We start from the raw sequence: 15,346 nt of genomic DNA on the forward strand, positions 1-15,346 counted from the left end.
GGCGTCAGATATCGATTTCCGTTCCCTATACGTCACTCCGATTCCAAAAATACCCATATTGTGGGATATTTTACAGAATTTCGAAGTTTTTCTGAAACCGGAAGTCGCCATCTTGGATTTCAAAATGGCGTCAGATATCGATTTCTGGTCCCTGCACATCACCCTGATTCTTAAAATACCCATATTGTGGGGTATTTGGCAGAATTTCCAAGTTTTTCTGTAACCGGACATGGGGTCAGACATCGATTTTCAGTCCCTTAACGTCACTCCGATTCCAAAAATACCCATTTCGTGTTGTATATGGCAGAATGTCCAAGTTTTACAGAATTTCGAAGTTTTTCTGTAACCGGAAACCACCATCTTGGATTTCAAAATGGTGTCAGACATCGATATCCGGTCCCTAAACGTCACTCCGATTCCAAAAATACCCATATTGTGGGGTATTTGACAATATTTTCAAAAACCTCTTTTTACGAAGTAAATCCCAAATAACGAGTTTTCTTTTTACGAAGTAAATCCCAAATAACGAGGTTTTTTTTTACGCACTAATTCGATTTACGAACCCCCGTTTTGGTTCGTAAATGGAGGTTCAAGTGTACTACAATTTTCTCGTTCGTTTTGGTCCGTGATTCTTTGCGTTTTTCGCTTTTCCCTTCGCAAATCTACTGGAGCAATAATGTTAGCAATTAAAGCTGAGTGTCAAGATTATATTTTACGAGATAAAGTGCAACTCAGCCGCTCTCTATTTGCATATCGTTCGGCTGTTTACCTCTACTAATTATGTTGAACGGTTCAGATCCGCTCAGAAAGATTAGTCGTTTTACCTACCTCTATTATCCAGTTACTTTCCCAACATAAAATAGTAGCCTATTTATCAATTTCTTTTGTTAAATCATGGAAAATGTATGATTGGTCATTAGGCCGAATGCCACTATTCCGAGGCCGAAATTGGAAAAATAAGGCATGCATATTGTTCTAGTTTATGAAAATTATGAGCAGCAAAAAAAATGGAAGGCACACCCCGAGTAGGAGAAAATAAAAAATGAATACCAACACTTGGTGTTGATGAGTCTGACATAAGAGGTAAAATCCAAAGAATAATACCAAAAAATTGCATGGAAAATACTTTCTTTTTTATTATTATTAATTTATTTGATAAGGCTCAATCGAATTAACTTTACAAAGCCGAGGATCCTTGTTCACTTTACAAAACATCGTAAAACTATAGTCAAAAGGTACAGCACAACAAACACTTTATCTTCCGCTATCCAATAATCTTGCTCCATCAGAACGGGATCCGCTTCCAGTTGTTCCAGTTCCAGTTGTTGCATTGTATGGCAGTGTCGCCAATGGGGACAGAGCGCTTCCATTGCAGCAATGGACGCAAAACGTGGTCAGCACTCACACAATCATCACGAAACGGTTGCTTTCTAAAGTCGACGACGCATCGACCAAAAGAACTGCTGATGAAGAACAATGAGGAGGACCACACAATGCTTGCTGTCGAGTAAACAGACCATCGAGAGTGGCCTACATCTGTCGACAGCCGAGTGAACACTGGAAAATACTTTCTTAATAACGAAAATTGACATTCGGATACCAAAAGAATACATGTGGGGTACCGTTTTGGCATTGCATTTGATTATTTTGAAATGATATTGTGGGATTTTTTTTTTGTATTATCCCTTAGTATTTTACCTCTTATGTCAGGCTAATCCATAACAATTTATGGTATCGAGATATTCGTTCCTGCTCGGGAGGGGCGATCAGACGGGTTAAAATTTAGTTTTAGTCGAGTCGACTCAATTTCGTCAAAAGTGAATTTACTCTAAAGTGAGCTGAATTTTTCGTTCTTTTCCAGGAAAAATTGCTCGAATATGAGGAAAATCGATTGAATTTTCACTCAGTCTATTAGTGAACTCCTAGACTGAGTAAAATTTTCATGGATTTTCCTCAATCTGTGCAACATCATGTTGTTGAACAGTTTATCCAAGATGGTACAATAGGCTCCGAATAAACCACTCATGATTAGAAGAAGGAAAATTCTGCTAACCTTAAGCCATACGTATATGGAGATTAGCAATTTCTGAAACTCGAATAATTAGCTATGAAGCTAGTCTTCAGACTAATTCTTTTTGTAGGATTGTTGTTTTTCAAAGTCGACTTATCTAAGTACAGAAAGTTTATATTCTGGTCATGTTTGGATCGTGAAAGACTTGCTGATAGAGAAATCATCATAGGCTAAAAATACCATAGCTGCGAGATCTCAATTTTTCACAAGTCTTAGTTCTTAAAATATGTTCTAAGCCCATGATCTTCGAAAAGTATAACAAGTAGGAGATCTTAAAAATAAGGGCGAAGTTTGTGATTCTCAATTTATTAGAATAAGATGTTGAAGTTTTTCCTTAGATCAAGAATGTGATATGTCTCAGACAGTTTTTATAGTCCCAGAGGGTTGAAAATTGTTTAAAGTAACAGACAACAATTGACTTTTATATATCCAGCCTAATGACCCATTCGCTCTAATGGCCTTCGGGCGAATGGCTTTTGCCCTAATAACCCATTTGGCCTAATGATCGGCCTACTTGCTTTCGGCCTAATGGCCCTACAACGACAACAGATTTGGGATGACCTAATAGTAATAGTAGATTTTATGTAACTTTCGTTTAATCTCCATAAGACTGCAAAGTTACGGAAAAAAAACGTGTGTTCAATGTAGATTTAATGAGGAAAGCATAACTTAAATCCTGTTTCCAGTGGTTAAGAATTAAGAAAAATCTCTAATTACTATTCTATGGTAGCCTTCGAGTAGTAGAAAACGTCATTTTAAACTGCTCGAATGATGTGATTTCTTCAAATGAACATTTGCAATATGCTTTTAAATAGTTTGTGTAAATTTGAAGCTTATTTTTTCACAATCTAGCGATACATTTACGTAATGATGTTGCTTTGTTTTGCATGAATATTTTTTTTCCTTTGGTTTGTTTTTTCCGTCGATCTTGTTTTCCGTGCTGAGCACCAATGCTACCGACGTGCCAGGAAGGCAGCTCCCACACCTGGACCCTACCTATCGACCCATCAACTCATGAACCGGGGACCAACGGCTTTACTTCCCATCCGAAGGAAGGCGTGATCAGAGATGTTATGCCTCAGAACATCCCGGCGGCGCCGACTGGGATTGAACCCAGGCCTGCTGGGGTGAGAGGTAATCACGCTTACTACTACACCACCGGTGCCGTTTGCATGAATATTGAAAACAATGTATTTTTTATATGGAGCGTTTACACATTTTATCAACTTTTGCAGTCAATTTTTTCCTCTGTTCGGGACATTACACCACTGCGACCAGTTATTTGATCTATTGTGGTATATCCCGTGTCTTTAGTTTAGTGCATGTCGTATTACTCCATCACTATTGAGAAATGATGAAGTATTCGGTTTTGATACAGTTGTCAGTCTTGCCTACATCGCAAGGAATCGATTTTAATTGAAAGGTCCCGCTATTCATACCCTTCTGAGTTGGAACATCCTTCAAAGGCGCGCCCCTTTGTCAGTCAAAATTGGATTCCTTAGCAACAAAAACAAGCAATGACACCGCTAATGACCATGCATCAGAACCCTAGTCTTAACCACTTCAAACTAGGGAACAACGAATAGAAGATTAGGAACCACATAGGTGAAGACTAACAAACTCATTTTTTCTTTGTTTAAAGATCATCCTCGGTCCAGGCAACCCGAGGACTTATTACTATCAACAAAACATAAAAAGTAACAAGGACTAAGATGTGTTCATTTGATTACTGAAAAATACTGTTCCCCTAGTTTGAAGTAGTCAGGACTAGGAATCGGTGGTAGATCTTACATCCCGTAACGTACCACGAAAAGATGATTTACCCACGTTACGGGGCATACTATGGCTTGTCAATTCCTTCTAAGACAGCTCTTCCTTATTAAAGAATGTTAATCAACAAAACTAACGTACATTTTGAATATACTATTACCCCTATATCTACTAATAACCCAATTACGATACAAATCATCAGAACCATTCTAGTGCAATATTGGGCATGTCTTAGATTGCCATAATTCAATTACCACAACATCAAAGTTTTTAGAATAAGAGAGGAGTAAGTATTCCTTTGGCTAGTGTGAATTTTCACTAATCACAGCTACAGTCAACTCTCCAAAACTCGATATCTGCTAAGTCAATATCGAGTTGCTTTTCATGGCTAGTACGATGGTTCTGCCAATTAATTTCCTATTTGTTTGTAGTTCCATAATTCGATAATTTCAAGTCGGGAGCTGACTGTATATTCAAAAACTCTCTGATTAATTGACGGAAAAGTTCATCAAATTGACGAATTAACTTTATCGAAGCTGATTTATCATTGTTACCTGACGAAATGCTAAAGCTACTGTTGAATGAAGAATGATTTTTTTTTATTCGTGAACGCGATGTACGAAGTTGAATGAATGGGAAATGGTATTCTCGACGAGTGAAAAAAAGAACAGCCACAACTTAAAGTACGTGCTTCACAAAGGTTTTTAAGTTTTTGTACTCGAAATGGAATGTGTAGGGATAAGGAACCGTTTTTTCTCATTCATTTGTTTTTTTTTTCACTCGAACCGTTTTTTTTTTGCTTAGTAGAAATAATAACTTGTGGTTTATTCTGCTTTCGCTCCAAATGCGTTCGTTCAAATTTTTCCTCTTATTTAATTATTTACTCAACGCTGTATGTGTAACAGACAAACATCGAACATCGCAATATTTAATTTATTTATTTTTTTCATTAATTTGAGCATTTTGGATTTTTTTTTTGCGTGCTCTCAACTTTCATCAGGCTAAACGGAAAATATGCTGGCAGCAGCGCACAATGAAGCCACAAAACGGCATAGACTTACCATCGTGCAGTGGATCTATCGTGTGGATCATCAGCTGCAGCAGACCATGTCGGAATTTGGCCCCGGTTGCGGTTTGGTTGTGATGGGCCGGTACGTTACCACTACTCGAACCGGGCGGCCCCGATCGGCTCTCGGAGGCCGCCCTCGACGTCACCGAGCCGCCTGGTTGTGTCGCCATAGACGTTTCCGACGAATTGGCTGCATTACCCTGGAAAAAACATTGCCGAGAGGAACGATTAGCACGCACTATTCTGCTGGGTATAAAAACCAGTGTCAGGTTCGTTTGTTTTTATGGTTCAATTTAGTTAACCATGTTGATCCAAATTGATATGTTTTTTTATATATATTTTATTTATATACTAAATACGAGTAAGCGGTAAAGCGGTTGGCTAAATTAACAAATTCATAAAACGAACATTAAATTTGAACAATTTTAATTAAATTTGAAACGAACGAACAGGTAATGGGAAATATAAAAAAAATGAATCGAATGAATTTTAAACACCTCGTTATGTACACGTGTTCGATTTCATGCCGGATTACGGTCCCCATGGAACTCGTATTTGCATTTCTGAATCTTTGATGAGGTGAACAACGGGTCATGCAGTATGATTCGATAAAATGTGCTTTAATGTGTGTGTGAAATTTCCGGTAAATCAGTTTCATTATTTGTATTTATAGAGTTTGATAAGTAAAAATGTTTTTAGTTTTTAGGACCACTCTTATGATATAATTTATCAATTTGTTTAAAACTGTCGATTACCATATTTTAGCGTTATTGCTTCATAGGAGTACATTAACAGGTTTATTACAGTTTTCGAACATAAACAGATTCATTCAAGCTCCCGGTTGGATCTACTTTTCTTGAGTGTCTGATTTATGAAAATGACATTGCAAGTCTGTTGCAATATTGATTTCTCAAAGAAAATAAAAAAGGTCCCTGAGTCGAAACCACTATCCAGCAGTTTTTCTTACTGACCAACCCAAGCATTTTAACGGAATGTAATTTGTCATTGCTAATTCCAACTGGGAAAGCTTTTAATTTATGACCATTTACTCCGACTTCATAAATCTAGCCATTGTAACGGAGGATGGAAACATGATGAATAGTGAGCAAAAGCTGGCACTTTCCATGTCGGGTACTACGGCCACCCACTCATTTATGTCGGAGAAAATCAGTCATGCTGGTTGTTGGGTTTTTTTCGGCTACCGATGCCATGTATTGTGTTACGGATCTCCGTTCCCAGAGGACATTATCGATTCCATAAATTGGCAACAGTTGTTGGTTTATTAGGAGCAAAAATTTAGAATGTCCCTTTGCTAATCGCGGCCCTCAGTCTGTAGCAGAGATGCCCAATTAACTTGCTATGGGACATTTAATTCAATTCTAGAATCAGCTCCCAACTAGCTAATTAGTCAATCCGCGATTGCTTCACAACAATTAGTAGTCATTTGCGTTCATTACCAATTCAACGCAAATCTCGTGGAATAAATCTTGGATGTTCGAATCTAGAATACCTTTGACTTACTCGAGAATAATCAATATGAATTTAAGATTGCTGCTCGGTAGAAGTTCTGGCGATTAATGGTAGTAAATGATGGGAGGGTATTTATCCTTTATGAGAATGATAAATGGTTTGGGATGAGCACTATTCAGCAGTAATAATCATTCCTCCGGCGTTTTTGTTGGTTTTCTTGCTTTGAAAACCTCAACAAGCGGTTTTTGCATCCATTCCACGAACATGCATAATGTATCATTGGACATGCTGCCTCAATGAACTTTATTCTCCTAACAGAGACTTTAGATGCTCAGCTAATTGGCATGTTATGTCAACACAGCTTATTTCAATAAACCAAATTTGCTTCATTGGAACAAAATAAGCTTTGATAGATTATAATTATAATGCTACACTCCTGATCATAAGTTTTGGGCTACCCTTAAAAAAACATTTTAAATGTTTTTGTCTCATTTCTCTACCATTTTACGATTTATTTTTGATCTTTATAGATCATTTGAAATGCATTAACTGAAATTTATTTCATAGCTCACTAGATAAGTGGATGTAATGTCAGCCTAAATGCCCCTAATTTGGGCCCATACATAAATTCAGCAGTCGACTAAATTTTCAATAGCGACCAAAAATATCCATTAGTACCGTCCCAATGACGTGTTTATCTAGATAAAATTGATAAATAGCAGATTTTTAGCGATGGGCCCAATCTTAGATCCATAGGCCAACATTAGAGCCATTTACCCTACCAGTAAAATTGAGCAACAGGAACAACGTAGTAAGCACTTATGCATTCCTGGACCCAGGATCATTACTTAGCCTGATTGACGAGGACATGGCTAATCAACTGGAACTAGATGGATGGCTAGACCCATTAGAACTAACATCGACGCTTTTTCTACATTCTTCAGAGTTGAATTCTTTTACTATGTAAGCATACCCATATTCATAATCTGAAGTCTGTGAAAACATTCCACACTGGTATGATTTAACAATTAAAAATGAAATGTAATGTTTATAGGGCAATACAATTGGTACTCTAGCGTTCCTAGACATATAAGAGGCATTCTCTAAAGGTCCTTTTGCTCTAAGCAATCCATTTTCATCGATTATGGGGCATAACTGAAGTAATCGGCTTGATTTCTCGATCTCATGACCATTTGTTAATGCATAGTAGAATTTTAGCTATGGGCCCAGTCTTAGATCCATAGGCCAACATTAGAGCCATTTCCCCTATATATCACATTTTTTTTTGTAAATTTACACTTCTCTTAAGTTCCAACATTTTCCAAAATTCATACTTAATGATGATGAATGATGAATGATTTTCTCACAATTGGGTCGGCATAATCTTGAAATGAAAGTGGATTGAACCCTTATTCTATAGTCATCGAACTAAGATTGTGAAAGTTTAGTTGAGAACTTTTAAATATGCTTTAAATCAATAAAACAGTTCGACAGTGAACATGCATAAGGGCGAATACGCGATGATCGATTCTCTTCATCGATTTTCTCTTTGCATTGCTACAGCTAAGCGAAACAATTTTCTAGAATTTGTTCAATGCAGAGTAGTAACAGGTTGTATTGGCTATCAAAAGCAACAGCAAACGCACCGAGAAACGTTAAATCTAGCGAGTTATTAACAAAAGAGAAAATCGACGAAGAGAATCGATCATCGCGTATAGGCCCTTATGTATGCTCACTGTCGAGTTATTCAAGTCATCGATCAACAGTTCGGGGTCACCCCACAGTATGGTTTGTCGTTGTTGTAAGTTAACTTAAGATTTTAGTACAAATATATGGTCAAATATGATGAACCACATTGCAATGGAGTAAGATCCATTAATTGCCTTTCAAATACTGCAAAGAGAACTAATATTGTGCAAAACATGACAGTTATATATAAAAAACAACATTCCCAGGTTTTGTTCTGAGGGTAACCCCAAACCGTTGAGCGATTTCTCCACACTGTGGCTCTTTTTGTTCGTATCTCTGATATTTTTTGTCAAATTGTAGTTCTCTTTGCAGTAGTTGAAAGGCAATGAATGGATCTTAGTTTGTTGATGTGTGCCTTATCACATTTATCCATATATTTATACTAAAATTCTTTCATCCCCCTCATCATCCCTCTCCAAAGGGGGAGTTTGGTAAAGAGAGATGATAAAACCGATTTGTACCTTCCTTAAAATTGTCCTAGCTCGCTGTCTACCAGGCTTGCTAAAACTCCTCAAACTCACTGGAGGTTATAAAATTCTCTTGTCCTGCGAGTTTAGCCAGCCCTCACCTCGAGTGAGTGGTGGTGGTAGGAATTTGGAAGAAGTAAACAAAAACTCCTCGAGAGAGAGGGAAAGTGAACTTCAGCGAGAGGATGATTTGACGTGAGGTGCGCTTTTCGAGACTCCGGATGACCTTTTTGTTCGACGCAAGAAGCTCAGAGTTCACCCAGAGTGAGAGTAAGAGCGTGTGATAGAAAACATGAACATGAATGGCAGCAAACCTCACTCTCATTTTATCCCCCTTCGCTCACAAGTTCTGAAGCTCAGCGGCAGGGTTGCTTCTACTCACTTGCTATAAAATATTGTTTTTCGGAATTATTAAATCATTAGATGTTAGATGGTAGTAACGCTTTGTACATTCCTATCAATGTGCTCGTCGAAGCTCTCTCCATGACCATCCATCAAGTTAACGAAAGAAGTAAAAAGCAACTGGTGAATGTCGTATTCTGTTGTGATCCATCACCGATCTGGTCATTCCCGACAATCACGACACTCATCTGTGCTCGTTTTGAAGCAGTTGCTGCTTTGCTTGTTTATGTGAGTGTGTTGGTGAGTGAGCCCAACAGCTTCCGTTTCATGTTTTTTTTTCCTTGATTTGTTTTCCGTCGATCTTGTTTTCCGTGCACCAATGCACCCGACGCCAGGAAGGCAGCTCCCACACCTGGACCCTACCTATCGACCCATCAACTCATGAACCGGGGACCAACGGCTTTACTTCCCTTCCGAAGGAAGGCGTGATCAGAGATGTTATGCCTCAGAACATCCCGGCGGCGCCGACTGGGATTGAACCCAGACCTGCTGGGGTGAGAGGTAATCACGCTTACCACTACACCACCGGCGCCGCTACCGTTTCATGTTGCCTGCTTTGTTTGTAACTCACACAGTTGCGCCTGCCGAGACGAACTTGGAATGCGTAGGCATTGTTTACATTTTCTTCTGTCATTTCGCTTTTTCTCATCATCGTACTGCAGAAGTCTTCACTGTTTTCGTTCTGCTTTTCATCATCAGCAGCGAGTGTAACGTTTTGCTTGTGAGCAGCGACCATTACTGGTGATTGTTGTTTGCCATGGCTCTAACTCTCACTGCGTGACAAAACGATCTGTTAGCGATAGTCGGTTGATGCGAAGAAGAGTGTCACGTGAGTGTCATGATATTTTGCATCACTGCATATGCCAAACTTCTTTTAATTGAATCTGATTTATGTTTCATCGGCCATAAACCCTTTAATATCAGGGAGAAATTGTACACCTTACGGGAATACTAGAGATTGTGGGATACGAGTATTTTTACCCGAAAGACAACATATACCCGTACTCGACGAGTTTGGACCTGGTACGGCTATATAAACTTTAAATTTCGGGAACGGACTCGGTTATTAAAAAAAAAAATCATTTCGGTTTCGCGGCATGTACGGATTCTTAAAAATTTTATGAATTAGGTACGGGTTGAGTTTGAAAAATCAAATTTGCAAATCCGACAATTTCTAGAACACTTTTTTTGGAAAAATACCACCACGTTGAAATTATTGTTTTTTCGATTATTCTCTTAAGATCATTTTGTATAAGATGAGGTTCGTAGATAGAGTGAGAGCTGAAAACATAAAAAAGTCCTAAAACTCCAAGCATTTGGAACCAATCTAACTGCATATAACATTTTTCTTTTACAGAACTTTGATGAGTTTCAGTCCATTCGTAGCTAGAACGATTTTTTTTTCTTAAGAGTGTTCAAAATGAACTTTTGTCCCAAATCGGTGGGCCAAAATTTCGTTTCAGAAATGGGTAAAATTTTGCAGACTTAATTGAAGTTTTTGAGAAGTTTGCCACTGCAAATCTTTAAATACCCCATATGGTGTGAAAGACATTAAGAAATCACATGATTGTGCCCAGATATTATCAGAGCTTGGCGAACATTGTAATCCACTAAAAAAGTGTTTTCCACAATAAATGCAATAGAGTCGCATTTTTTTTAGAGTAAATAAATGCGTTTTAGATATTTGTGAATAATTATATGTATTTTAAGACACGACCCGAACTTTTGCCCCGCTGACTTGAAGTTTTGCCCCATTATAGGCCATTCTAGCTTGCTGATGACATATCAATAGTCAATCAATCAATAGATACTCCTAAAATCATCTTCATAAAAAACGCAATCATGCCTTGAAATAAAATTACCCCTAGCTTTTGCATTTTTTAGTTTTACGCCCCCAAAATTGAAATCGAAACAAATCAAATCGAAACAATCCCTAAACAAACAAAAACTGATGTTTGGTCACAAGACAAACAAAATAGTGCAAAAGCAATAATTTCCGTTAGAAATAATACAGACGAATTGACTCTAGGATTCACAGTACCAAAGAACATTGTTGTAAAAATAATTTAGAATATACTTGAAAAAAAAAACTGTCAAAGTTACCCCGTTTAACGGTACAAGAACAATGAATTTTATTTTGCACAGGCATCGGAAACCTCAAAACTAACTTTTATCTCATTCGAACTTTAGCCCCATCGTACTCTATAACATATTTTTCGTTTGATGTGAAGTACAATCTGAATATTAAGCATAATTCATACAATACATGAACTTAATTTCGTACGAACGTGGTGAAAACTGACTTTTACTACAATACTATTATTCGTGTATTGTTCACTTAGAAATCAATAAGTTTAAATTATATGCGCTGTGATTAAAAGCTGCTTCTGTTTGAATCCGGAGCCATAGTTTATTTTAGAGCAGCGCTCCCAGAGGTCAGTTCTGAAATATTTAGCAGCAGCTTTTTTTGAAAGTTTCTATATGATTCGTGTAGTTTTTAAAAAGTTGTACTAGAGAGAAGAACATTTATTTTGCACTTATTGATCGAAAATACAACGTAGGCAGCATGAACATTAGACTGATGCAAAGTTTGATATTTTCGCTCCACAGTGCTCAAACTGTTCCAAATTGGGTCCTGATTAGCCTCTCAAAATTTGAACTCCTATAGTAAGAAATTGACTTGGCACAAACCATTTGAAGCTATGGAAATTACTATGGGAATCCAAATTGTTTGTTCATATATATCTTTCAATTCACCATTTCATTTTGCTCTAAAAATATATTTGTGCTTGTAGGAAATTTTCTCAGCTACAATTTTGCCACAGCCCACTTTTCGATCAAATATACGGAACAAAAGTTATTAATGAGTAAAGTCACTAATGTCTTATGATTATGCTCAATCAACTGTTCAGCAGGCAACATTGGTCTTTCTGGCGCGTAGAATAGAGCAATAGAATGGCTACTATGTCACACTGCAGAATACAGTTTTGACCACAAATCAGCTGCTTGACCATGACATAAGATTATCAATCTCATAAATAATAACTATTTAATTTGGCTGAAAAAACGGTATTCCGTAAAGATGTAGCAGTGCAATATGGGAAAAAGCTAGAAGACTATGGAACAAAAAGTTTGGTTTTTCCATAGTAATTTCTATATAAACTTGAAATGGTTTGTGCCAAGTCAGATTCTTGCCAAATGAGTTCAAATTTTGGCAGGCTAGTCAGGACCCGATTTGGAACCGTTTGAGCACTGTGGCGCGAAAATTTCAAATTTTGCCCAATTCTGTCTTCATTGAACATGCGCTTTGATGACCATACAATTTGTATTTGCTACTCCGCAATTGACATGACCGTGCGAAATTTGCACAAAGAACCAAATGAATGGGGCTTGGATTAGCGGCGCCGGTAGTGTAGTGGTAAACGTGATTATCTCTCACCCCAGCAGGCCTGGGTTCAATCTCAGTCATAACACCTCTGGTAAGTAAAGCCGTTGGTCCCCGGTTCATGAGTTGATGGGTCGATATATAGGGTCCAGGTGTGGGAGCTTGAAGTAGTTCGCCTCCTCGTGGTGTGCCCTGGGAACGTTAATTATCGAACCCAAGGGAGAGATATTGCGGCTAAACGAACTACCGCAGAGTAAGGACGCTGGAACCCCATCCAGCTCGTCCCAGGAGGTTGAGAAGCCCTGCACAAACCCTCGTTGTGCAAAGGCAGGAGTGACACCGGGTTCTTAGAGTGCTTAGCACACGCAGCTGGTAAGCGGTCACATCTGTCCTGTTTGGGCCCTGGACAGTTAGCTGGCTATCACGTCTGCTCTAGAACTCAGGCGAACAACTAACAGCGAACAACAAGAGGAAGGCCCTGTACAGCTGCTCACTGTGCAGTAGCGAGTGTCACGTCTGGCACAACACTTAGTGATGCGCCATAGCGCAACCGGCCCCCTCCCATGACGTAATGCTTTCGGGCGGTTCCGGAGAGGGCAAGGGCCTAGAGCACAGGGTAAGGTTTAGTGGGTTGGGAGTGTTACTTCTCCCATCCCCACACCCTGAGTTATCTTCTCAGGTGTCTGGGAGCAGATTCCCCCTGTATAAAAAAAAAAAAATGGGAGCTGCCTCCCTGGTGTCGCTAGCATTGGTGATCAGCACGGAAAACAAGATCGACGGAAAACCAATCAAGGAAAAAAATTAGGCTTGGCATTGGCAATCGATCATCAGTATGCAAATGCTGGTGATTCAGTATTTTAAAGATCAATAGAGCTGGAATTAGGGCGTAACAGCTTTTGTAAACAATGACTTCTCTCGATGATTTCTTTCTACAAATTCAAGGCACGCCCATGCAAATCAACATCACCATCAGGTAAGGTAAGACTTCCTCTACCCGACGTTAATGTTGGTTTGTGTGGACGTGCCTTGAATTCGTAGAAATCATCGAAAGAAGTCATTGTTTACAAAAGCTGTTACGCCCTAATTCCAGCTCTATCTAGAAATGCTTTTGTTTATTTTTTTTTATAAAATTTTAAAACATATTCAAATCTCATATTTTAATGTGAATTAAAACAAAAATTGACAAAAAATAGTTAGTTATTTTTTTTCCAAAATTCATCTGTTCTCAAGTTATTGCGGATTTTAAAAATAGGGAATTATATAGAGTCAACTCTTCATTACTCAATACTGCTGTAATGACCATTGAGTTATAGAGTTATCGACTTATGGAATCTACATATACGAAAATGAATTTCTGTCTATCTGTCTGTCTGACCCTTCCCTAGTAGCACGCTTGTTACAAATCAATTGTAGAAACTTATATACGACTTATTTCAGTCATAAGCAAGTTGCTGTAACTTGTTGTGATGAAAGTGTGCTACTCGGGTTATAGACTCGGAAACTACTGAAACAATCGGCGAGAAATTTTGTATGCAGGAGTTTTTGGGGCAGGGAAAGGTTCTTATGATAGTTCGAGACACCTCCCCCTCTTTAAGGGGGGGCTCCCATACAAATGAAAAAAATAATTTCTGCATAACTTGAGAATTAATCAAGCAAATGGAACCAAATTTGGAATTTAAAGATCATAGGGGGTAGCCCCTTAGATAAAAAAGGGGGCTACGTACAATATAGCATGCTTTGTTTTTTAATTGGCGCATAAACTCAAGCGAATATTGAATCCCCAGCAAGGCCGGGCACACTCAGCTAGTAAACAAATAAAAATCAGTGTCTATAATTTTAAGAACAGTACCGAAATACTCCATTAAGTGGAATATCTGGCCATAATTACTTATATAAGTTTTGAGTAGTTAATTTATAATATTAAGCCAATATACACAAAACACGACGCTATAGAGCTGCTAGTTCTTGAAATTTTATTTGTCAAGGTATCAAAGGTTCTGGTCATTTATTGATGTGGCACTATCGCCCTGAGGGTGTCCGGCCATTGCTCAGATTAAAATTGATGTTGACGAGCTTCCTTAAACAGTTATATTTTTAAGATTTGTTCTGACTATTTGGACATTGCAGATTCTTGGAAATGTAACCAATTTTGGGATATTTTAAAATAAAACTACCTTAGTATTGAATTTTTTTCTTAATCCATGATCATATAATTTTTTAAACTATAACATCAAAGTTTATTAATTTATTAGAGTTTTCCAAATCCAGGATTTTGATACTTTCTTTTAGCCCAATATCTCAAAAAAAAAAAACCTTTATAGGAATCTTCATCCATTACAGGATTTCTTCAGTGTTTTCCGAAGAATTTGATTGAATCATCTAAGAATATCCTCAGAGTTCATCTTACACCTCTTTCTGATTTTTTCTTATAATTTGCTTCACAATACTCTTGAAAATCATCTGCAGAACACTCATTGAATTCAATCTGTAATCCTCTTCAAATTATTAATAATTTATGCAGAATTAGCTAGGCATTCCCCGGAGATATACTCGGAAAATTGACTTGAAGTTCTCTTCAACATTCCCTTATAATTCTTCATTTTATGTTTTGCTCAGGACTCCCAAAAATTATTTATAATTTTCGTTGCATTTCCTTGGAACTGTCATTTGAATTCTTTAAAAATCATTGAAATTATATAGTTGAAGATACTAATTTCAAATAACAGACTAGAGTGGTAGGTGGTGGCGATACCCCTCACCATCCCTCTCCAACGGGGGAGTTTGGTAAAGAAAGATGATCAAACCGATTTGTACTTTCATAAAAGTTGTCCTGGCTCGCTTTCTACACTCTATAGGCAAATTTTCCACGGAATTTTTTTCAGCCCCTCCTTAGCTCGAAACCTGGCTACTCCCTTTGGTGCTGGTATAAATTAAAGGTACGATCCATTTCCTCGAAACACCAG

At 37.9% G+C, this 15,346-nt stretch overlaps 1 protein-coding gene across 4 annotated transcripts in view; it reads right to left on the minus strand.

The window, feature by feature from the left end:
• Positions 1 to 15,346, minus strand: part of Nckx30C — a 218,522-nt gene that overhangs the window by 58,742 nt on the left and 144,434 nt on the right. For all 4 annotated transcript variants that reach the window (XM_065228199.1, XM_065228198.1, XM_065228197.1 and 1 more), the window contains one exon: positions 4,903 to 5,110. In XM_065228199.1, the coding sequence (XP_065084271.1) occupies positions 4,903 to 5,110 (208 nt within the window). The remainder of the gene's footprint in view (positions 1 to 4,902; positions 5,111 to 15,346) is intronic.

This window comes from Ochlerotatus camptorhynchus, unplaced genomic scaffold (genome assembly GCF_037179485.1).
Source record: "Ochlerotatus camptorhynchus isolate MF236.1 unplaced genomic scaffold, CSIRO-AGI_Acam_v1.1 ptg000284l, whole genome shotgun sequence".
NCBI classification, from domain to species: Eukaryota; Metazoa; Arthropoda; class Insecta; order Diptera; family Culicidae; genus Ochlerotatus; species Ochlerotatus camptorhynchus.